The sequence below is a fragment of the Gopherus evgoodei genome, chromosome 7 (assembly GCF_007399415.2).
Source record: "Gopherus evgoodei ecotype Sinaloan lineage chromosome 7, rGopEvg1_v1.p, whole genome shotgun sequence".
Lineage (NCBI taxonomy): Eukaryota > Metazoa > Chordata > Testudines > Testudinidae > Gopherus > Gopherus evgoodei.
This window is the reverse complement of record NC_044328.1, coordinates 24,080,802-24,105,724: the sequence shown is the minus strand read 5'-3', so window position 1 is coordinate 24,105,724 and position 24,923 is coordinate 24,080,802. Positions and strand designations below refer to the sequence as shown.

Sequence of the window (24,923 nt, the reverse complement as noted above, 5' to 3'; positions counted from 1 at the left end):
TGCTGTGGCTCAAAGGCACTTATATATAGTTTGTGATTATAAATTTTTTTCTTATTAGCTGAAGTGGATTTTTGTTTGCAAATCTAACCTATGAAATTTACTAGCTCTTTGGGGTCAGCACCCCCATTTCCTAGCTGTTTATACAGCTCCTAGCATAAAGGGCCCAAATGTAGTTATGGTCTTAAAGTACTACTGCAATATAAACATTAAAGAGTAATAATAATTACACCTGACGAGTGCTTCCACAGGCTGTACTCCATTTTCAGGTTGAGATTTACAAGACTTTTAAAATACAGCTGTTTATCTGGTCAAAAATCATTTTGGAGCAAAATAAATTAAATACCCTCATAGGCCAGAGATTCTACATACAGTATTTAAAGAGAGTAAATTTGACTTGACAGTGACTTTTTAAAAGAATGGATTATAGTATCCAGTAAAGAAAAAAGAATAATAATATTTTTCAGATCCATCACCATAGGGTCTGACTGTCTTAATAAATGTATCTTCCTCCAGACCCAAGGATGTAGGTTAATATTATTGTGCCCATTTTACAGGTGCATAAACAGGCACACAATAAAAATCAGTGATACTGTTTGCCCAAGGTGACACTAGACATTTATAGCAGAGTTGGGAATAGAACTCACATTCTCAGAATCCCAGTCCAGTGCTTTATCTTAGAAGAAGACTATCCCTTCTCTTGCTTAGCACCTATGAATCCCTTTTCATCTTCAAAGTACTGTAAAAATCAATTAAGCCTGATTGCAGATTTGAGATAGCTGGATAAATGTAATTACTTATTTTACAGATGGGGAAACTCAGAAGAAGTGAAGGGACTTATCTGAGGCTACAGGAAGAGTCTCTGTTAATAGCTGGGATAGATCTCAGGAATTCCTGGCTCCCTCTATTGTCCTCCAATCCCTAGATCACACCTGTCTCTCTCTAAATCTGGTTGTCCTCTCTCTCGCTCGTGTTTGCAAGAATAACTAATAAACAGTGCAAGTGAATGAAATGTTTTGTTACAGAATAATGAAAAAGTATTGATGGCAATGTAATTTGTTTTTATAGTTTAATAATGCTATAGGCCAAAATTTCTGCATCCTTCATTACAAGTATTTGTGCATTGAAAACGTAGCCCTATATATCATGTTTTCAGGATAAGAAATCTCTTTATCAAGTGGACTATGACTGTATAGGCAAATGGAGCAAACATTAATGTTCTTAGCAATGCCACCACCACAGTCTTACATCCTTATTTTCTGACAGAAGTCACTATGGTTACCCTATGTTCCTTCAAAAAAAAATCTACCTTTAAAGCATAGAAAGGATTTTAGCATTCCTATAAAAGACAGCATCAGCAATGAGAGAGTCGCGCGTGCAGTGAATGCAAGATCAGACAACAGATGGCAGAGCCACTTGTGTAATTCAGTTGAAGACCGGGCACTTTTCAGGCTTTATATCGCTCAGGCTTTATATTGTCATTTAGGTGAATACTGGGCAGAATGTCACTTAAAAGTGATTTAAGCACTGTGGAACCTAAGTCTCATTGACTTTCAATGAGACATAAGCTCCTAAGTGATTAAGTGACTTTTGAAAGTGGGACGTAGTTATCTAAGGCACTTAGAATTTGTGATTAGGCTTGGACAGACTAAATTTTTATGTTAAATGTTGGTAAACTTCAATTTCACCATACATACACAACCCAGTGAAAAAATATTTCTAATGAAAATAATTGAAATGTACAGGTAGGCAAAGTAAGAAAAATGCTGTTTGAGAACTTATTATGGTTTAAGGATATGTGCTTTGTATATTTTGACATGTTGATAATTTGTGTTTTAATGGTCATAAAGCTTTAACTTTATAAATCTCAATGTTTACTGACATTAAATAATCATTATCCAACCCACTCCCTTAATTTCCCACAACTGTGAACATTTAAAGCAATAAAAATTGGGAAAAAAAGATTAAGATCAAATTCTGCCAACCCTACTTATAATGCTGAATAGGGCAACACCTTTAAAAATCTGTGCATGTATCAGGGGTAGGTCTACATAGCAAAGAAATACTTATGGGTAGCCCGTGCCAACTGACTGGGCTTGCAGGGCTTGGGCTGCAGGGCTGTTTCATTTCTTTTGGGTGCAAGCCGGAGCCCAAGCTCTGCTCCTGATCCTCTGATCCTCCCAGCTTGCAGGATCCTAAAGCCTAGGCTCCAGCCTGAGCCTAGATGTCTACACAGCAATGAAATAACGCTGCAGCCTGTGCCCTTTGAGCCTATTTGGCATGGGCCAGCTGCAGGTTTTTCTTTGCTGTGTATACATACCCCTAATGGCCTCTAGAGATATCTCCAGACATGCTTTGGAGAAGTCCCATAGCTGTTCTAAAGTACACTAGGATCAATATAGAATTGTCTCCAGAATCAGGGAGCAGCAACCAGTTACTTTGAACTTCCCCTACCCCACACACTCCCCTCAGCTGCAACCAGTAGGCAATGAGCACCACTGAGCTGAGCACTTGTACCCAATATTTTCTTAACACTCAAACAATGATTAATGACAATGTTCCTTTTGTGATAGTTCAGAGAAATAAACACTATTCCCAGTCTAATAACACCATTTCATTCTTCATAATGTTAGAAATGAGATATGTGAAATGATCCATACATTGATTTATTAATAGATTTTTTTGGAATTCAAAATGCATCTGAACAAATACACACTGCTACATTTTTAAGTCAACATTCAGAGTTTGTTACATCACTTTTCGAGGGAAATGGCCACAAGGTAAAATTCACACAAATAATGTCACTCAGCAGATGACCTTTCCAGCTGACAAAATCTACAATATTTTGAGAACAAATATCTAACCAGTTACTTTACAGCAAAGAAAAAACCAAACTGGACCACTGTGCATTAGAGCACAACCATAACAGCAGAAAATAGGCAAGCCCTACATTTGGCAGATATCATCAGATGTTTGTTGCCTACATTAATTGATTAATTGAAGCAGAGGGACATGCACTGCTACAGTGACTTTGAATGATTTCCCAGGACACTCCTGAAAATGAAATGACATCTCAAGAGATTACTTCCTGCTGAAGTCATTTTACATAACTAAATTAAAAATAAATTAGAGTTTAAACATAGGGCCTGATTCTCTTTTTCACGAACGGCCCTTTACACCTATAGAGCAGTGTAAAGATGTCTTAAATTACATTTTAAGACGCTCCTTATATGATCAGAGTGGTGTAAAGGTCTTCATGTAAATGATAATCAGGCTAATAAAGTGAAGCTATGCCCTGCATTAACCATAAGGATATCTTTTAAACCAAAGGTGAGCGTAGGATATAATGCTGCCATCCTAAAGACTGGTTGCATGTGTGCATGCTTTCAAAGCACAGAACTATTTTTGTTTTAATCAAGAACAATCTGATTAAACCAGTAGTCTTACAAATGGGGAATTAACCAGCTGAAAACACATTTGTATCAATACAAAACTTTATGATATTGTAACTTTGAAAACAATGCCTATACTGAACAATTTAATCTGCTTCACTTGGCTTGCACTATTTGAAATAAACATCTGTTTACATTATGAACATGCTGATACATTTGTTTCTGTTGGTTTTGTAACAGAAATGCATTGCAAATTATTTTAAGCTCACAGTTAAATGTTAGATGCTAAAGTTGAGGGTACTTTCTTGAGCAGTTATTTATTAATTTGCTCTTTGAAAGGAAGTTTTTTTAATTCCTGATCCAACTCCATTGCGAAAGGACCTTTTAATGAAAGACTTCTCCAGGAAAGGTTTTAGAAAAGTCAATTCTTCACTCCTGTCCAGCTTGGCTAAGCAGCTATTCAGCAGGGTGAGACAGTAATCAGATTTCCTGGACAGCTGGCAATTCAAATAAAAAGGATTATTGCTCAGAAGATTAAAAAAATATATATCACAGATCAGAAAAGCCATAATTATGGATTAGCACATTTTCTGGGACTTGCCCACTGTAAAAAGCAAAGCCCAAAGACAAAAAAGTAATTTACACTTAAAATGACAAGGATTAACAATTATTTGCTTTGGATTAAAAGTATCCAGATTGGATGTTTTTATTGCTTTTCTGAAAATGCAAGTGGTGTTTTACCTGTATAAAATTCTGATATTTCTATAGTTATATTTATGATCCGAAACATGTTATTTTCAATGTAGCAGTAATGACGTTGTCTGTTGTGGGAGGTGACAGTCACTTTTCTCTACAGTACAGTACACATTTGCCATTATAAAATAAGATTTTTCTATTAATAATGTAACAGCAATTTCATTACTGTTTACGTGAAATCTATTTAGTTTAAAAGATAGATAACACCAGAAATGGAAACTTCTATAATGCACAGCAGCTTTGGGGGGTTCTTTTTCACTATTATAGTTACAGTCATGATTATATTTCTTAATACTGACAAAAATATTTTTGATTATTTGCATTTAAGTAGTCTGGTATCTTTCTCTCTCTCTCCCCCTCCCCTTCTTTCTCTCACACATATACACACAGAGCTTTTACTATATCTTACAATTATAAAAATGTATAAAATACATACTGAGGGAGCAATAATTAGCTATATTTTCTATCCTCTCATACAGTAGTTATATAAAGCCTTTCATCCTATTACACTAGCAGTCAATAGGGGGTATCTATTGTACTATATACATACCGTATGTCTATGTGTACATATCTTCAGATGTTTCATTAATGTTTGAGAAGTCACTAAATATAAAGCCATGAGGTGAAAAATCTGACTCCAATGAAGTCAATGGCAAAACTCCATGGAATATTAGTATTGATCTGATAATCATTTATAATAATACCATCTAACACTTAATAATATTCTCATTAATAGTTCTCTAAACACTTTACAAAAGATGAGTATTATTATTATGATTTGCCTAAGATCACCCAGCAAGTCTGAGGCAAATTCCCAGTAACACATCCCATCACTGCATTACACAATCTCTCTGCTTATGGCTTTCTTACAATTGGAAATTATCCATTTTTATTAAAAAAATAAAATCTTCAAGAAGCAAGCAAATTCCATCTTGAGATTTTAGAGACATCACTGCAACCCATACAAGGATTTGTACTAATGGATAACAAGGTCATCATTCTGTTAATCTTATTTGAAAGTGAAAGGCATTGGGCATATATTAAACAATAAAAAAGCATTTGACATACTATGTCATTGCCATAATGAGAGCTGAAATGAAATATGGCTAGTCAAATAGCTCATAATAGGTCTAAACAATATATGATCAAAGATGAAACAGGATTAAACAGTTAGACAAATAAAACATACACACAAAAATCAGAAGACTGATTGATGAAGATTAATTCGAACTTCACATCAACATAAAAAGAAAACAGCCACACAAGTAGGTACTATTTGTAGTGGAGATAGATTTCATTAATGAAAATCTGGTGATATAAAATACATGCCTGAAAGGAAAAAAAAGGGAATCCCAATTAAGATTCCAAGAAATAATATTCTAGTTACAAATAAATACAGCAAAATACTTTAAATAAAACTACATCCTAACATGGAAATTGAACTCTGAACTACTTAATTACTATTTGGAGCAAGACATCAAATTCAGAACATGTTTACATAATTTTTCATGAGGTACTTTATACAAAGTTTAATATTCTACTATAGTAATTTCCCCCATCCCAAACATCAAATATTGGCATGTACTAGCTTTAAAATATCCTGTTTACTTCTACTTTACAGAACTTTATTAAAATACATAGATACATAAAATGGAAAAAATATTACTGTTCATTCTATAGGCTGATGGGTTTTTCCATCGGTTCCTTTTAACAAGACAACTCCACTACTGTTTAGGAGTTATCCTTCAGCATACAAACCTGTTAAGAATGCCTAACGGTTACAGAACTTTACAAATAATAACTAATAACAGTATGCAGTAAATGCGTGTTGTTATTTCAATTTTGCAGATGGGGAAGCTAATATAGGGAGATGAAATAGAGAGGAAGTCAGTGTCAGAGCTCAGTGCTTCCCATTCTCTGTCCTATGGCTGATCCACTGTGTATGCTGCATCCCATGCACAAAAGCATAAACAGTTCATGCCTAATAGATTCTTTTAGAGAGAATCCTGTCTACCTTGCTAGCAACTAAAGCAAAAATTCTTCATAACAAGGAACATTTGATAGTAATATTTATTCTACACCTTTAACATAAAAACAAGTTTGATCAAATAGTATTTAAAAATAATCCAACTAAATTTAACTAAAATGTCCATTTAAACTAAATGAAGTAGATGATGTTCAAAGATTAGCTTACCGTAGAAGGGACAGTTGGGTAACACCCCCACAGGTGCATTGTTGAGATCCAAATAATTAAAATGAAGTTTAACCTGAACAGACTGCAAGGAAAAACTCAAATTAGTTTAATTTTTTTTAAAGGAAAACTTAATATAAACATACATATACACCAATACAAACTGTCCAAAGATATAATATAAAGTGCAATATCATTACCTGATCATTTTTTTTCTTTCAGCACTTACGTGCAATTATGCAGTTTTAGTGCCAAATTTCTCACATTTCCAATCAGTTCTTTCTTAGATGACCATTTTATACCAAGAGTTCAGGAGTGAAAATGTCATCAAATCCTATTTCAGTTTGACTGACTGGTCCTTGGTTGGCCTTTTATTCTTTTTAAATGGGAAAATGGCAAGAACACACTCTACTGCCATTATAAAATTACCAATTGACTTCATTAAACGTGTTGCCATTAAAATGTCCTTCAAGTGAGTTTACTTCCAGCCCGTATTATCATGGCACAAATGGTAAAAGGTCTCAAGATTCCACAAAAATTTATTTTAACAAGAGTTTCATCAATTACTGTTTGCTATATTAACCCTCTATATGTGTCATGCACACCTAGTAGCATACAAAAAGTAGCCAAAATGTAAATTCAGCTGCCAGTTCCTCAAAGCAGATTATAATTCATTGGGATCAAAAATAATAAATATTTCCAAGGACTTTTTTATCTCAGCAAAAATCTGTTTACCTTCTGTCATGAATTGTATTTTTGTTTTATATGGTACACTTCCCTATTTGTTGTTTATTACCAGACTAAGGGGATAGACAATATTTATAAGACTCTTGAAATTAACAGACTTTCTTACAGCTAGAGCAAGCTGATGGGCCAATGCCCTATTCACATGCATGATCTGGTCCTTTTAGAAAACGCACACACTGCACCATGGAAGTCCCACCATTTTGTAGACTTTTCTGTGAATGTTGTTTAGGCCTCATCTGTATTGAGTTTGTAATGATGTTCAGACTTGAATTTAATACAATTCCTGCTAAAATGGCTTGATTGTTCAGTTTGACAAGGTCCAAATGGAACTAGATTCATATTCAGAAACCATGAGCCTAACTGAAGTGCACCTAACTGATGTGCGGAGGAACACTAGTGTCTGTGTAAGTGTAACATTTAATTTAGTCTTTATTTGGACTTCTTGGAATTATTATCTGGACACTATCTTACTCAACCTCAGCTTCATTAATTAAATTAATCTCTAGGCCTGTGCATGCAGTATCTGGCAATGTTATTGTTTGTTTACTGATGGGAAGTTCCCATTAACTTTAATCTATCTATCAAACTTTTATCTAGCATTACCAGAACATGGTTTCTGAAATTTAGCGCATCGCTATTTTGCTCAAAGTATTTTAGTTGGCACAATGTATATTGGGGTGGATTGAACCTTGTGAAGTCTGAGAATTCACAGACTTCTCTGGATCTTTTGGGTTTCTAGTTTGAAAGCTTTTGTTTTCTGTAATTAAAATCTGCATTTATTCCTTGGATTATTCATTATAAACAATATTTTTAGGTAAAAGAAAGACTTACATGTATAAAGAAAACCTCTTGCTCAAAACTTAGGCTGGCACAATTGAGTACCCTATATCTGGTTTACCTAGTGCACAACAATGAAAAAAAATAGGTTAGATTCTCTGAGTGATGCAAAGGGAACAGAGGAAAAATCATTAAAAATCATAAATAGATACCATCTGAAATAAAAGTTCTCAGTCTTACAGAGAGTCATAAATGTGGGAAAGGACTTTTGGCCACCATTGCTACATGGGAATCCAGGAGTAGAAAAGGATCCATAATTTGCAAACATCCCTGAAAGCTGAGCACAGCATTTCAAAAGAAGCAGCAGATAAAATGTCTGCTAACCCATGGGTCTCTCTTTACTCACCAGTAGCTCCTCTATTTTGTCCAAATAAAATTTAATCCAATTTGTCTTTCTCTGTGCATGCAGAGTTGTAGAAGAGAATGAATAATTCACAGGGAACATTTTGGTTAACAATTGTAATAATAGCTCTCAAAGCAATTTACAAAAAAGATAAGTGTCATTTTCCCATTTTATAGTTCAGGAAACTGAGGCACAAAGTGAAGTTACTTGCCCAATGCCACCTGGCTAGCCAGTGGAGTTAGTTCCCTAGGCATATATGAAAAATCCCAGCAAGATCCCTATCTGCATCTTCAGATGCTTAAATGCTTTTAAAAATCTGGACAATGGTGTTACTTTGTCTCCCTGATTGGGTTAGAATAATTCCTAAAGTCAGGTTTCTGGTGCAAATATTCATGTTTACAAATGTAAAACGTGATTGCTTTGCATATTCCTAAAATTCACTTCAAACATGCTTATATCACTGGAATATTCAGAGAAAGATAATAAAAGATGGGTAAAAGCTGACAAAGTGAATTCAATTTTTTTCATCTGAGTGATACATTTAAGGATTTTCCTCCTTAGATATTCCCTCGGTTTTAGTCATGTGGGCACCAATGGCACTGCGGCCCAAAATGTGGCATGATTCCCTTTTATGTCTCCTCACACATAGAAAAAGTGATTGGAGAGGGTGACCGAATGAGACCCTAGGGAGAGGTTTGGGGGCAAATGAGCAGTTAGGAATTATGGCGAGATTGATCCAACCCTACATCCTTCGGAGCTATATACATGCAATGTCATGAAGTTTACTGCAGTAGCCTTCTGAGACAGTCTGAAAACTTGCAATGGTATTAAATGTCCTGAGCATTTTTTCATAAAAGTAGGAGTTTGTCCAATGTCCTTGGTTGAAAATTTTCCCTCTCTTCACTGCCATGCACTATAGTACACCTAATTATCCACCCAACTGCTGTCCTCTATGTCAAGGCTTGCTGCAATCCAGTGGTCTAAAGAGATATGTTTGTAATTGCTGGTCACAAAACTCATAACTAACATAACAGCCTGCTTTGTAAAGTACTTTGGAATCCTTCAGGGCCAAAGGGGTGATAGAAATATAAAATGAAAATATCCTGATTTAAAGACACTAGCAATCACCTCAGTTATAAAGATTATTAAGCAAGCATTTGACTGTTTATATATTCAGCACTTACTGTCTTATTCATGGAGAAAAGCCTTTCATTTTAATTGAACATCAAGTCTCAACAGGTACAGCATGTCCAGCTCCAAGAGATAATCAGATTATCTGGGTGTTTCTGTTACAGTCAAAATCAGTTTGGGTTTGGTTCTGCTTGAGTGAAATGTAGCATCAGTTTTCATCTTATCCACACTCGTTAACCCAATTTCAATATACATTAACCTTCACAGCCTATTGTGTGGAGAGATGGATGGTCTTGTGATTAAGGTTCAGGATATCAGGGTTCAATGCATAGCTTGGCCACAGACACCCCATGTGACTTTGGGCAAATCACTCAACTTCTCTGTGACACAGTTCCCTCATTTGTAAATATGTCAGTCCATAGGGTTGCCAACCTTCCAGGGTTGTCCTGGAGTCTCTAGGAATTAAAGGTTAATCTTTAATTAAAGCTAATGTCATGTGATTAAACCTCCAAGAATTTATCCAGCCAAAGTTGGCAACCCTAGTCCCTGGGTAACTTCTTTCCTGCCTGACCAGGATCTAGCACTCCCACCTCTATGCCCCACACATCCAGAAGCTTTCCCAGATGTAGGACCATACTATTTGCAGACTCCATAAGGAAGAAGGAATATCAGGACTCCAAAAGCCTGCTTACTCAGATGCCTGAGACATGAACAGCCTGTGGGGACAAGGAGGCTCAGAGACATATGTCAGAGCAGCCAACTGCAGACCCCAGCCAGCCTACATATAGCTGGGCCTGCTCATACATATGAACTGAGATTGGACAGACACAGCTTTCTGGGGCATGAGAGGAAAGAAGCTGATTAGAGGGAGTCTGCTTCCAGCAACGGGAAGAGATGCAGCTCCTCTGTTGCTCTTTGCAGGAGGAAGGCAAGGTGCACAGAGAACCCAGGGCTCACTGGTTTTAAGAAAGGTCACAGAGCCACTGAAAGGGAGGAATCAGTCAGCTTGGGGAACAGGGGTGGTTTCTGAAGGGGGCTACACAGATATTTCCCTATTTGGCAAACCTGCTTAGGACTATCACTTCCTCCCTGATGCTCAGCCTTCTGACTTCTTTACCTCCTGTGTCTATCTCTGCATGTGAATACACTGGAATTTGTTACTGTTACACTCTCACTGCCTTCTTTCTCACTCATACAGCAAACTTGTTAAATGGCTGCTAAAGAACTTCCATGCAAAGGATGTGAGAAGGGAGAGACTTGAGGTTTCATGATGCACAAACATTCCAGAACTCAAAACTCAGCCCACCTCTGCCTGAAAAATCATTAAAAAAATTGTTTTTGAAAACCAGCACTATCTGTCCTCAAACTAGAAAGGACTGAAGTTGAGAGTCTGAGGGCTAACATGTTTCATGCTCATGTTATAAATGTTCACACTCAGACACCAAATCTTTCCTTGCCCTTGTTATTTAAGCTTAGCTCTTCTACCAGCCTTCTGAAAAGTTTTTGAGTCTGATACATTTTATTAGTGTCTTTTTATATTTTATATATATATATCCCATAGCTTTTTTTCTACTTTGTACTCCTTAACGTTATAGTTCTTATTAGGTTTTTATTCATGAACAAATAAACACACAGCAATTGAAACATTATTTTGTGGAAGCCTCTACCATCTACAAGAGGATGTTGTATCATTATTGATTTTGTCAATATATTCCAGTGTATCTGGGCTATCTAATGGGAGGAGACTGAGAATAAAATTTTCCAAGAGCATAAATGATTTTGGATTTAGGCTACTAAGTGCCTTGATTTCAATGAGAGCTAGATCCCTGTACACTTTCGAAAATCTAAAAACATAACCTTTAAAAATCTGACCTTAAATCACGTTAGAAAATGGGAATTTGGCTCCTATGTCACTTAGGCACTTTGAAAATGTTACTTACGATTCCGGTCTGAAAGGCCTAAATCCACCTAACTAAAGTCATGTTAAGGGGACTTTGATACATGCTGGGAATCTTTGTTTTATTAATTATTAATTATTATTATGTGTGTTCCAGTGGCATCTGGAAGCCTCAACTGAGATCAGGGCCTCATTGTGCCAGGCATTGTACAAACAGAGTAAAGCCAGTTCTTGCCTAAAGACCTTACAGTCTTGAGAACTGGACTTTGTTGATCTGTTGTAAGGCTGTCTCAGGGTTGTGCCAATTATAAGCTAAGATTGTTTTAGTTATTGGGAACTGTAGGAAAATCTGGTAAAGGACTCCAAGTTTTTTCTGTGGACTGGAAAGTTATAAAAACCAAGGATTACTTTGAGGCAGATGGTTCACTCTGGCACTGAGTGTGAACCTGTCTCTTTCCCTGGCACTGAATGTGATCACATCTCTTTTTTTCCTCTGCTCTTTATTTTCTTGCTCTGTTATGCTTTCAAGTGGCTTGCTAACTGTCTGCATAACTTCATTCCTCAATTTCTCAGGTATCACAACATTCCCTAGATGATCCTGGACATGGAGTATATCAACTTCTCTGATGTTGCCTTCACTGCTCTCTGGCCTCTTACAGTTGGCATGGCTACTTCCACCTTTTCATGTTCTCTGTATGTATAAATATCTTATTTCTGTGTGCTCCATTCTATGCATCCGAAGAAGTGAGCTGTAGCCCATGAAAGCTTATGCTGAAAATAAATTTGTTAGTCTCTAAAGTGCCACAAGTACTCCTGTTCTTTTTGTGGATCCAGACTAACATGGCTGCTCTCTGAAACCTTTTTAATACTGTGTACTATTCTAGTCACCCCAGTCTGAAAAAGGATGCAATACAGAATCTCACCCAGTGATCAGCTCAAGGTCTCATAACAAGTCAACTGCTGGAAGTAGAACCCAAGAGCTCTGGCTTCTATGCTATTTCTAAGCATTTCTGTGTGATAAGACTTGTGCAAGTGCATGTCACTCTGTCACAGTAAGGTGGCTTAAAGCCATAATCTGTTCCATGATGCCAGAAATAGAAATTAGCTGTAAAATCACATTTTGTGGATCCTGTCTTGGACTTATTCAAAAGGTGTCCTCAACAGCCTCAGAGTCACAATCCTGTATTTTTAAAGTTTAAGTCATAATCTATAATTACATTCTGTTTTCCCATTATAGTTCAAGCATATAGGAATAGCGTGGGCTCATATGGTGAATGTTTCCTCATGCAGCTCTGACAATCCACGTCACTGCCAATTATGCCAAACTATGCAGTGGTTTTGAGCATGCTCCTGCTGAATGTCATCATCACCTATTGACTTCAGTCCTTAGTGCTACACAACATTTGGCTCTTTGTGAAATGCATAAACGTCCACTGGGGCCTCTGCTGAAACCACAAAGTGCATATCTGTAGCCCACTGCAAATGACGAGAATAACCCATTTTATGTAAGGCATGGGTGGAAAAAAATCATATTTATAAATAATCTTGAATTTTTAAGCAAATGTTCTAAAAAGAATTTACATGGTGCCTAATGATAAAAGTTAAAGATTGTTGGAGACAAATTGTTTAGCATGCAAAAGCCCAAATGAGCAAATAATTTGAGAGCTTGTATTTAGAAAAAACTGCTCAACAAATTTAGGAGAAGAGTAATTAGCATATTTGCTATGCATATTTGCACACCAACATAAATTATGCATTCAGAAACTTCTCAGATAGGTAGCAACTTCCCTTAAAATCTAAGAAAAGATGTCAGTATCAGGCTAAAGACATCTGTCAAAGATTAAATCTAATTTCAGTTTCGATGGAAGAGCTGCCTCAACTTATAAAGTAGGATAAACATTTAGTGTCTGATGGAGCAGCAAGGATGAGTCCATACAAGAAAGAGAAAATGCAGCATAGCAAAGCCTTAAAAATCAATGTGGTGGGTAGCGGCGGGGACAAAAGAAAACTGAAGAAACATTGGAATGACTTAAGAAGAAGAGATCTCACTATAAAGAAACCAACAGAAGCAAATATGCCTGGTCTACTGGAGAGTAGCTTGGTTTAGAGAAAACTTTAACCCATCCTGAGTCAAGTTTTTTTATGAACACCGTCATGTGTGTATTGTACTACACCATGCTCTCAGTTGCCCTGGTGCAAAGCCAGAGAAATTTCTTTGACTTCAATGGATTTACACCAAGGTAACAGAAGAGAATTAGGCCTATTATGTACAGGATACACTGTCTTAACAGGTGACACCTGTAACTTCTTCATCACTGTCTATCCCTATCCATTTTTATGTATAGTAAATATATTTCAGTTTCTTAACATACAGTCACATTTCAGTTTGTCCAGGCTTTTATGGGGCAGTAGGAGGATATAAAAGTAGACCTGCAGCTCTCCTAATCCCCACACTCCAACAGCTCTCCTGGGCAGGTGGACAGGTGAGCAGCATGGGTTTTACATGTCAGTCAATGTGAAGACTAGAATTCTGACCTCCCCAGTGTGTGGCTGATCTCCAGGGCTGCTGAGAGAGTGCGCAAAGCCGGGATTTATGGCAGATGGTTATGGCCTGCAGGCCCCAGACAGTGGCTGTCATTTCTGTTTACTACTCTGGCATCATGTGGCCACAAGAACAAGTATTCGGCAAGGGTCCAGCCTGTTTCTTCTGTCTCCCATTTGACTTTTGAACTATGGATGTCAAAACAAAGAACTATAAACTATAGCAGATGTCTCCTCACACTGTATTCCTTGCCACCAGAGAGGCATTATTCTCTCCTGGTCTTACTCCCCAATGCTTGCTCAGCCCTAAAACCAACCAGTCCACCACTCGTCTTCTGACAGTAGGGAATTGTTCTAATGCTTGGGTGACTTCTACTGTGGCCCTCTGTAGTGGGATGGTCACCCCGTTCCAGCCCTGAAGGGGTTAAAGCAGCCCTGGAGAGGGCTGTGGCTGGTAAAAGCTGGGCTGTTTGGAGAAGCCACCACAGCTGTGGCCAGCTCAGTCAGGGCCCAGCTGGCCCTATAAGAGGGCTGAGGGCCAAAGACTGAAAGACACTCTCTCTCTAGCTCCCTAGAGAGAGAGAAGGACCGGGCTGCCTGAGAAGCTGAACAGGGTTCCTAGGGTGGAGCAGTGCTGGGGAACGGCAGAGGGAGCTGGGGAGCTCCAGCCTAGCAAGACTCCAGACTGCAGGCTTAGTAAAGGGCCCACAAAAGGGGTACTGGGGCTGCAGAGGGGCAGCCCAGATATAGGCAGAGGCAGCTGGTCCAACCCCCCCTTGCTGATGATGAGTGGTTTATAGATTGCAGTTTGCTCCAGGAAGTGGGGGCTAGATGATGACTGGCACTAACCACTGAGGCAAGGTGGCCAGAAGCCTCCAGTGCAGTCCACCTCTCTACAGCTACTTACTACAGCTTATCCACAGACAAAACCACCAATGTGTGTCCCAGAGCAATATTCCAGTAGGATTTCTAAAACCTCTCTAGAGCCCCATCCCAGCATCCTGTTCCTTCAGTGAAATGCTGAGGGAGTTTGCCAAGGAAATAATCAATGAGTGGGAATCAATGACTGGATGGCTTTTGGGGGTGGAGGTAGTAGTGGTGACCATTTTTCTAAGGCATAAGTTAAATCCTCTAGCTAAAGAGTTGTCAGATCCAAGGAAGCTCACCTAGAATAAAGCTACCAAACTCAAATTGCTCTATTCTTTAAGGTACTCAGCTACCATGGTGTTATATAATGTAGTAATAGAAAGGCAAAGAAAGGTGGGACACAGACCATTCATTGTGACAGCCAGGCAGTCAACCACTATGTTGGGAGACAATCAATCCAACAGAAATCTTTGGCTACTGGGAGGGTTAGTTAAGGTATGTCTACAGGATAGTGGCTCATTTATGGTGCTGCAGGTGTGTTGCTGTATTGCCATAGCGTAGATGCTTCCTACATTGACAAAAAGGGGTTTTCCATTGAAGTAGTTAATCACTTCTCCAAGAGGTGGTAGCTAGGTTGATGGAAGAATTTCAGTCTACACTGTGGATGATGTCAATCTAACTACAGTGCTCAGAGTGCAAAAATTTTGACAGCTCTGAGTGATGTAGCTAGGTCGATCTAATGTTTAAGTGTAGATCAGGCCTTAGAGCCAGTACTTAGAGCAGTAAGCAAGAGGAGGAAACTAGAGGGGAAAAACCAAGACATTTACACTGAATGTCCCCACCTTTTACACACTGGATGAATAGAGCTTGATAACTAGGAAGGGATAAGGTGCTGGCAGTTTGGCGGGTTTTTAATTACAACAGTGTATCCTTGAAAGTGAAATGCAGATCAGCAGGCCCATCCACTGGAGGTCCCCTCAATGTCCCAGGTAGAGCCACCTAGGACTAGGGGTGGTGATGCAGGCAACACCAGCTAAGCAGTATGTAAGCTGTATCTTGATGCCCATAGACCATTATTTAGACTACAAGTAAATGAAGGTTCACGTCCTCATAAATTTGATCATTTTGGATGCAGTGGAATTCAGCCCTCCTACAGATTAGGGATTGATTAGGGATTAATAGAGGCTGGTCACCAGAGAGCCCATATCCTCCATACAAGAGGGAGACATTCCTGCATAAGTGACTGGCAATGTGGACTCTAGGAACCTGTACATCATTTGTGAGTGGGGAGGGAATTTGTGCAAGTTTCTTCTCCAAAACTCAGTTTGTTAGAACTAGTTTCCATTATGCCTGGCCGATATGTCCCTTTAATTAGCATTTTTTTTTTATCGTGTCCACGGCAGATACTCTCGAACACTACAACCTCGCATCATCCAACCCATCAAAAACCTTTTGCCTAGAAATGGTCTTTACATGAGTGTCTTACTAAACTACAGAAAACCTGGGGGATGTTTTAAAGGAACCACTTCAAACTCAAGCAAATTTCACAGTGTGTATACATGAATATTTTTAAATTATCGCCGGTAAAAAAGATAAAATCAAACCATTATTCTGCCTTGCTACAGCATTCAGCCAGGACAAAAAGCCCATAAGTAGGAGGGAGAGGGTGAGAGCAGGTAGTTCCATATCTACACAGCTCTAGTCATCAGTTATCAGATGGTACCCTTTGTAAAGTTTATGACTGACAGCAAGGAGCTTTACTACTACTGCAAATGTCAGGCTCAGATCATTATTTGATGACTATCATTGCTGGCATAAAGGTCCTCATGTAGAATAAAGCTAATGTTGCTGTCATACAATTCAGTGCCCAGCCTGACATGCCTTTTGTCTGAATGTAAGCTTTTGAACCTGGTTTCCCCGCCTCACAATAAAACAGCTCATTCAGGAATATCACATACCAAGGGACATTAGAGTTTTCAGCTTTCTCCCTTAAAAGCTATCATGTATCCCTCTACAGTTAATAATGGTAATTTAACACACTGACATGAAAATGTCTTTAGGGTGTTTCCTCTGGGACCGTTATTGTTTGGTCTCTTACATTAGTATTTAATCTACTTTAATCTACTGCCTTTTTGGCCTTCTAAATTCCCATTTTAACTTTAAGGTCCCTAATCTGGATGAGGAGCCTTAATCTGTCTGAGGAGGACTAGACAGGAATCATTTTAGAGTCTATTAATTATTTTAGAGTCTATTAATGACACTCTTTAATCAGTAATAAGGATTACCAATAGTAAGAGGAAGTCATTTTCCCTATGGGCAGACTATTCTATAACTGCCTACAGCAGGGTTTCCTTTTATGTTCCACAGAGACAGCTAGTACTGACCATTTTGAAGACAGAATAGTCAATGGACCATTGTTCTGAACAAATATGGTGTGTTTATGTTCCTTGATAATGATAAGCAGATATTGCAAAGAATCAAGTGTAATCCTCCTCCCTCTCTTTCCAGCAGTCCTTCTTCCCAGAACACCATGGTACAGAAAGCCAAAGCCATCCATTCAGCCCTCTCTAGGATGTTTGTGTCCCTGCCTTTGCTCTTACCTTCAACTGGAAAGATGGATGAGAAAAAAAACCTGCACCTCCCCAACTCCTTCACTCTTGCTCCCAGAGCCTTGTAGTCACTGCTAATCTGTTTAGGATCCTACCTGGTAATATCATTAGTGCCGAAGTAGATAAGCAGCATAGGGTAGTGGACAGAGAGATGCATGAGCCTCAGCAACCTTTCCATATCATCTTGTATGCGGGCTCCAGACATACAGCACACTTCTTGGGACACCATGTCAGGTTGTCAGATGGATGTTTCTGTCTCCCTCAGAAGGGAGTCCCAACCATAGCACTCTATGGGTATGTCTACACTACGGGATTATTCCGATTTTACATAAACCGATTTTGTAAAACAGATTGTATAAAGTCGAGTGCACGCTGCCACACTAAGCACATTAATTTGGCGGTGTGCGTCCATGGTCCGAGGCTAGCGTCAATTTTTGGAGCATTGCACTGTGGGTAGCTATCCCGTAGCTACCCCATAGTTCCTGCAGTCTTCCCCGCCCATTGGAATTCTGGGTTGAGACCCCAATGCATGATAGTGCAAAAACAGTGTCGCAGGTGATTCTGGGTAAAAGTCGTCACTCATTCCTTCCTCCATGAAAGCAACGGCAGACAATCATTTCGCACCCTTTTCCCCTGGATTGCCCTGGCAGACGCCATAGCATGGCAACCATGGAGCCCGTTCAGCTTTTTTTTACTGTCACCGTATGTCTACTGGATGTTGCTAACAGATGCGGTACTGCAGCGCTACACAGCAGCATTCATTTGCCTTTGCAAGACAGCAGAGCCTGTTATCAGTTGTTCTGTACCGTCTGCCATGCCATTGTAAATTGGCGATGAGATGATGGTTATCAGTTATTCTGTACCATCTGCTGCTGTCATGGGTGCCCCTGGCTAAGGTCGGCCGGGGGCGCAAAGACAAAAATGAGAATGACTCCCGAGTCAATCCCTCCTTTATGGTATATAAAAATAGAGTCAGTCCTGCCTAGAATATGGTGCAAGTGTACTACAGAACCAGTGTACCAGAGAACCAGAGAGCACAGCTGCTCCGTGTCAGATCCCGCAGAAATGATGAGCTACATGCCATTCTAGAGGGTGCCCCTGCAACAACCCCACCCATTGCTTCTCTGCTCCCCCAACCCTCCTGGGCTACCGTTGCAGTGTCTCCCCATTTGTGTGATGAAGTAATAAAGAATGCAGGAATAAGAAACACTGACTTGTTAGTGAGATAAAATAAGGGGGAGGCAGCCTCCAGCTGCTATGATAGTCCAGGCAGGACATTAAATGGTGCAGGGGAGAGGAGTCCAGCATCTTTACACATGAAAGGGATGGGGCTGATGGAGCTCAGCCCCCGGCTGCTATGATGAAGATGGTTACCAGCCATTCTGTACCATCTACTGGGAATGACTGGGAGTCATTCCTATTTTTACCCAGGTGCCCCCAGCTGACCTCACTTGAGGCCAGCCAGGAGCACTCACGGGATGATGATGAGGATGGCTACTAGTCCTACTGCACTGTACCATCTGCCACTGGGGAGGGGAGGGAAGAGGATACTGCTGTTCACTGCCGCAGCATTGAGTCTACCGGCAGGATGCAGTAGACATACGGTGACATTGAAACAAGTCAAGAAACAATTTTTTTCCCTTTTCTTTCACGGGGGGGGGAAGGGGGTAAATTAATGAGCTATACCCTGAACCACCCCGGACAATATATTTGACCCTACAGGCCCTGGGAGCTCAGCCAAGAATGCAAATACTTTTCGGAGACTGCTGGGGACTGTGGGATAGCTGGAGTCCTCAGTACCCCCTCCCTCCCTCCATGAGCGTCCATTTGATTCTTTGGCTTTCCGTTACGCTTGTCACGCGGCACTGTGCTATGGACTATGTATCATAGCCTGGAGATTTTTAAAAAATGCTTTGGCATTTCGTCTTCTGTAACGGAGCTCTGAAAGAACAGATTTGTCTCCCTATACAGCGGTCAGATCCAGTATCTCCTGCACGGTCCATGCTGGAGCTCTTTTTGGATTTGGGACTGCATCGCCACCCGTGCTGATCAGAGCTCCATGCTGGGCAAACAGGACATGAAATTCAAAAGTCTGTGGGGCTTTTCCTGTCTACCTGGCCACTGCATCTGAGTTCATATTGCTATCCAGAGCGGTCACAATGGTGCACTGTGGGATACCGCCCAGAGGCCAATACTGTCGATTTGTGGACACACTAACCCTAATCTGATATGGTAATACCGATTTCAGCGCTACTCCTCTTGTTGGGGAGAAGTCCAGAAACCGGTTTAAAGAGCCCTTTATATCGATATAAAGGGCCTCATTGTGTGGACGCGTGCAGCGTTAAATCGGTTTAACGCTGCTAAAATCAGTTTAAACGCGTAGTGTAGACCAGGCCTATGTCTCCTCCTTTTTGGTGTGATGGTTGTGAGCCTCTCAGTCTTTGGAGCAGGTGGCTCCTCCTCCTCAGATGTCAGGGTCTGCTCCTCACACTTCTTGTCCCTAGAACGGCATACCGATTCTTGACCTCAATGGACAGGGGGCCTAGGTAGGGGCTCGAGAACTGTCTACTGCCCCAAGTGCCCAGTAGCCAGTTCTCCTCCTTCCTCTGGTGCCACTGTAGTCATCAGGCTAACATCCTCCATCCCATCTCCATGTGCATCCTGCTGATGAAGTACACGTGCTTCTGGAGGCCAGGGCCAGCTCCAGGGTTTTTGCCGCCCCAAGCAGCAAAAAAAAAAAAAAAAAGAAAAGAAAAAAGATCCACGATCGTGATCTGTGGCACTACCGCTGCTGCTTCAGTCTTCGGCGGCTAGTCCTTCGCTCCAAGAGGGAGTGAGATACCCACGGCCGAATTGCCACTGAAGAGCCGCACATGCCACCCCTCTCTGTTGGCCACCCCAAGCACCTGCTTGCCTGGCTGATGCCTGGAGCCGGCCCTGCTGGAGGCTACACAGATGAGCCGTCTCCTCTTGAAATTCCCTTACTGGCTTCCTGAGGGACTCCATCATTACATACCTCTCACACTGGGTCTTTCACTTTGCCTGGCTTTCTGTGGAAGGGGCATGCAGGCTGCATCCCCAGTAAGTCAAGACTAGAAGCCTCCAGTTAGAAGCCTCCTGGATCAGAATGCCTGGCTGGCCAAGGCCAGGGCCAGGGCCTTCATAGGTTCAGGCATAGGAAGAGCAATGCACCATTTTCCTTTTCCATTTTCTTCCCATTATAGGTTTTTCCTTGTGTAGTACCTGCAAGTTAAGGGGTGGGGGGAGATAACCTTTCTCCCTGCCTTTCTCTGCTGGGAAACTCAGCTGGCTAACTCCCTTAATCTCCCAGCATACCAAACACAGCAAACCAGCCCAGAGTCCTACCAAACTTCCTGGCAAGCTCCCAGCACAGAAAAGTGCTCCTTTTTGTCTCCCAAAATTAATCAATGGCAATAAGACAGAAGTGGTCTAGAGATATGCACCAGTAGTTAACTCCCTTAGTCTCACCAGCCATATATCTTACTTCTTATGTAGTATTATTAAAATTTATATTGAGAACTGGATAATAATTGGGTAACCTATCTGTGGATACAGTGCAATTGGTACTAATTGGTTATATGCACACTTGTCTGCCTCATTTGGTTTACAGATGCTGCCTTCCATTTCTAATGTCCTCTTAGCTGCATAAGCAGCGTAGAATAATGGGGGCATAGCCTTCATCTCTCAGTGTTTGCCTAATTCCCTTGAACCTGAGCATTCCTATAGCCTTCATTCATTGCATTTCACCCATAAAATCACCCAAACCTCAGAGGGGAAAGTTCAGAGCCAGCTCACCAGATTTGCTCTCCCAACATCAACAAAAATGGGAAAGCATTCTGTACCAGCAGGAAAGGAATATGGGCAAAGCTGAGCTCCTGGACCCTATTACGTCTGAAGATATTACTGTTGCCTGGGAAACCACTCTCTTTGTATACATGAGATCACTAAAATATATTCTATATGTTTATCTTTAGATATGAGTTTGTCACCTTGCCTATATGCTGTGTCGGGAGAAAAACATGACATTGGATAAAATTTAGATTGCAACCTGCTAAAATTGATTAACTGTTTTGCGGCATTAGAGGCATTTTCCTAATGTTAAATGCAATACAAACCGTTCAGTGTCCAATATCAACAAATCTCATCTTCTGCTGTAAAGGTGGATTATTCTTAGAACCTTTCATATTCCAGGTTTAACTAGTGCTAGAAAGAAAAACCATTCTCAAACCATCTGGTATATTATTAGCAGTTCAATGAGCTCTATCAGGTGAGGCAGATAATCTGTAATCACAGGATGTCAGGGTTATTTGAGGATTGGGATAATTTATTTAGTTTGGCTGGTTGTGAATGAAGATCGGAATATTATATGTTGAGGATTCTTTGTTTTTTAAAGGAACTACACAAGCCACTTTTAATATCAGCCAAATTACCATCAGGATCATATTAAAAACAAAAGAAAAAAGAAAAATTAGAAACCATCACTGAACAGTCAGGCCATTTATCTACATATTATTTCCCATAACAACAAGCACAAGAGCATTTGCACCTAACTGAAAGTTTAGATTTTTGAAGCATGATCAGCTTGTTCACTTCTCCTGAGTCTTTCCATGGTGTCACAATGCAATATTCATGGCATCACATACATATCCCCATACCAATTCTAGAATGAAGGATCTCTAAATAATTTAGAGATAGGAGCAGCAGGCAGAGAATAATACTACTGGCCAGATAAAAAATATATGATAGTAAGCAATAAGAAGTAAGGAAATAAAGTTAGATGGGGTTTTATTAAAATACAATGAGCCGTATTCTGCCCTTATACCTGTGTTTTCACATTCAATTGACTTCAGTGGGGATTGCAAAAACTCATCCTTGGGAACATGTCAGCTCTGGGTATTATGTCCAAATCAAAGGAGACTAAGAGAGGAGGTTTAGAGAAGAAAGGGGAAGGAAATATAATAATGTGGTGCTGGAAAACTCTTTATATCTCTGGAGTTATCTTAAAGAAATAATTCAGTACAATCCTACTGCTTGCTTACTCAAATCACAAGACAACACCATGCTTTCAAATTTTCTCTGCGTGTTGTATTAATTTCAATGAACTAAATGGACCCAAAGAGGAAAAGGTGTTAAAATGACTCTGTCACTGTCCAACATAAAATAGTGTTAAACAAAGGTTGTGGTTTTGTATATGGAGACTTTAGCTTGCTTAGTGCCATGGCAAACACACCATTAATTTTTATTAACCTTTTATTAAAGATACAGAAAAGAAAGGGGAGAAGTGTTGAAGCATTTGAAAAAAGAAGTATTAAGACTTTCATTTTAATGACTTCCCTTCTTCCATTTCCCTTAAGATGGAAAGAGTTTTTATAAAGAATCCTCCTCTCCTCCCACCCAACCCCATTTGGCAGGCTTTTAGATGGTATTAAAGATGGTAATAACTGTCCTTAGGGGTGGAGGAAGAGAAGAAATTAGTTGAGCTGTGTTGGAGCAGTTTTTGTTGCTGTTAAAATCCAATCCCATTTCCCAGAAAACAAAACAAAACACACACAAGACAAAAGAACAGCAAAGATAGAAAATGCAACTTCTATCTTCACACTGCTGGAGAAATATAGGAACAGCACATGGTCTTATCCACCACTTTGAGACCTGGCAAACTTGTACCAGCATCGGGTTGTTTCAGCGATTGCTTTTATCTGACTCTCTGGTGACAGGCTTACAGCAGTGTTGCAAAATATACGGTATTGGCCAACTAAGTCAAACTCTTCTTAGACAGAAGGAAAAAGGAGGATAGAAAAGTGAAGAACCCAGGTGTGTGTTGTGTGTATGGGGGGGGGGGGAAGGGGCAGCAGGATTCAGCCAAAGCAGGTGAAAGTGGTGATGTCACATGGGTCCCTCTCTCTCTCCTGGTCTGGTCAGGATGATGAAGGCCTAATAGCATTACAGTACATCCCAGGTCCTAGAAGATGGTGAGGTTGGCAGCCATGATTGCAAAGCTCACTCTTTCCCTTTCTTTCAGTGAGAAATTTTTGTATTTCCTTCCCTCCTAATTTTCCCCTCAAAATATTTTTAAGACCCCCAAAAAGGGAATAATGGTGGAATAATGGCGGAATAGCCCATCCCCATATTATTTTGTCCACCAATTAGGCCTGATTTCTGACATATCACTTTTATTAATTGATTTCTAGTCCCACACTTCTCTTGTTTATCAGGCACAGTTGCAATCCAGTCCTTGAATTATACCAATAGATGTGTTTGTTTATACTAATTCAATCTGTCTCCCTTTTGTATCTTTCCCCATCATTTATGATAAGTTGTTGTGCAGTTTAAGAACTTTCACTCGCTTATTGTAGTTGAGCTCAGAATTTGAGTAAATTGTAGCCCCAGTTATTACAACAGTGTGATACAGGGCTCGTAAGCTGAAATACATCTTTATACCATCAACACTCTAGGTCACAAACTGGGACCCAAAGCTGTGTTTCCTACAGGAATACCAAAACCTAGCCATGGACACTAAACTCCATTTTGTACTTCAAGATCCCAGCATATCAACTGCCAGAAACAGTCTTTTTCTCTGGAAGTTCCAACTCCTTCATCCAAGAAGTTAAGTAAGGGGAGAAGGAGAAGTGGGAGTGAAAACCATGTTATAAGGTCTTTTTAAAGTTCTGATTCTAATGGGCAGCGCTGCTCTACTAGTACAGCCAACAAAGAATCCATGATAACCTTAGCTGAGAATACATTGCACAGTATAAGTAGCTGAACTGTAGGATAAAAGCATACACATACCTCAGAGGTATAAGACAGCATTCGGGAGAGCTCCACTAACATATTTTTTCTGTTGTAAACAGGGCTCAATATCAGTGTTAAAGGAATTACTGGGATCATGCTGTTCGCACGCATGGAAAATGGAGGCTAAGGTGCATATATAGCTAACTTGATACTTTTTTTTTAATTTGAGGCACTTTAGTAAATGTTCCAGGGTTTCACCAGTAAAATCTACTGCTGCATATGGTATACACCCTACAAGGTAATTTTCAGTATTTTAGATATGGTTCAGTATATCATTAAAATTATACATACCCTTTTATCATGTCATTCATTGTAGTGTGAATTTCCACAGTTTATTATGATCATACTATGCATAAACATAATTACTTCACAGCAAACTATAAATTCCACCTGTTGGAGAACATAATTAGTTTCATTATTGTATATTTAGTATAGGTTGTTCATGTACAACAAAAACATATAGCAATTCTTCTTTGTGAAAGTATTATAAACAAATGGAGACAAGATCTTTTATTTCTAACGCTGACCGTTCATTGATGAAGTTTAAATAAATAAATTTCATTCAATAAGAGAAGCATCTTTATACTTTGAAGAATGTAAAATTTGAGTATTGCTGATTTCTTTTTTCCTTAGGTCACAGTAGGTCAAATTCAGAGCTGGGGTAAGTGGAATTCAATTGCATTTGTGCCTACTGCTGCCAGTGTTAAATTTGGTCCTATAACTATCATCGACTTTTTGGGTCCTTTTAAAATGTGATATCTTAAAGGGATTTTTACACTGTTTTGATTTAATTGTGGTTTTAATT

The 24,923-nt window shown here is 39.6% G+C and overlaps 1 protein-coding gene across 1 annotated transcript; it reads right to left on the bottom strand.

Moving 5' to 3' along the window:
• Positions 1-3,546: 3,546 nt before the first annotated feature.
• On the bottom strand, positions 3,547-17,537 carry NPS (neuropeptide S). Its single transcript, XM_030568888.1, has 3 exons — positions 17,404-17,537; positions 6,340-6,421; positions 3,547-3,886 (listed from the first exon to the last, which is right to left on the bottom strand). The coding sequence occupies exons 1-3, from the start codon at positions 17,535-17,537 to the stop codon at positions 3,710-3,712; spliced, it is 393 nt and encodes a 130-aa protein (XP_030424748.1). The 3' UTR covers positions 3,547-3,709.
• Positions 17,538-24,923: the final 7,386 nt, after the last annotated feature.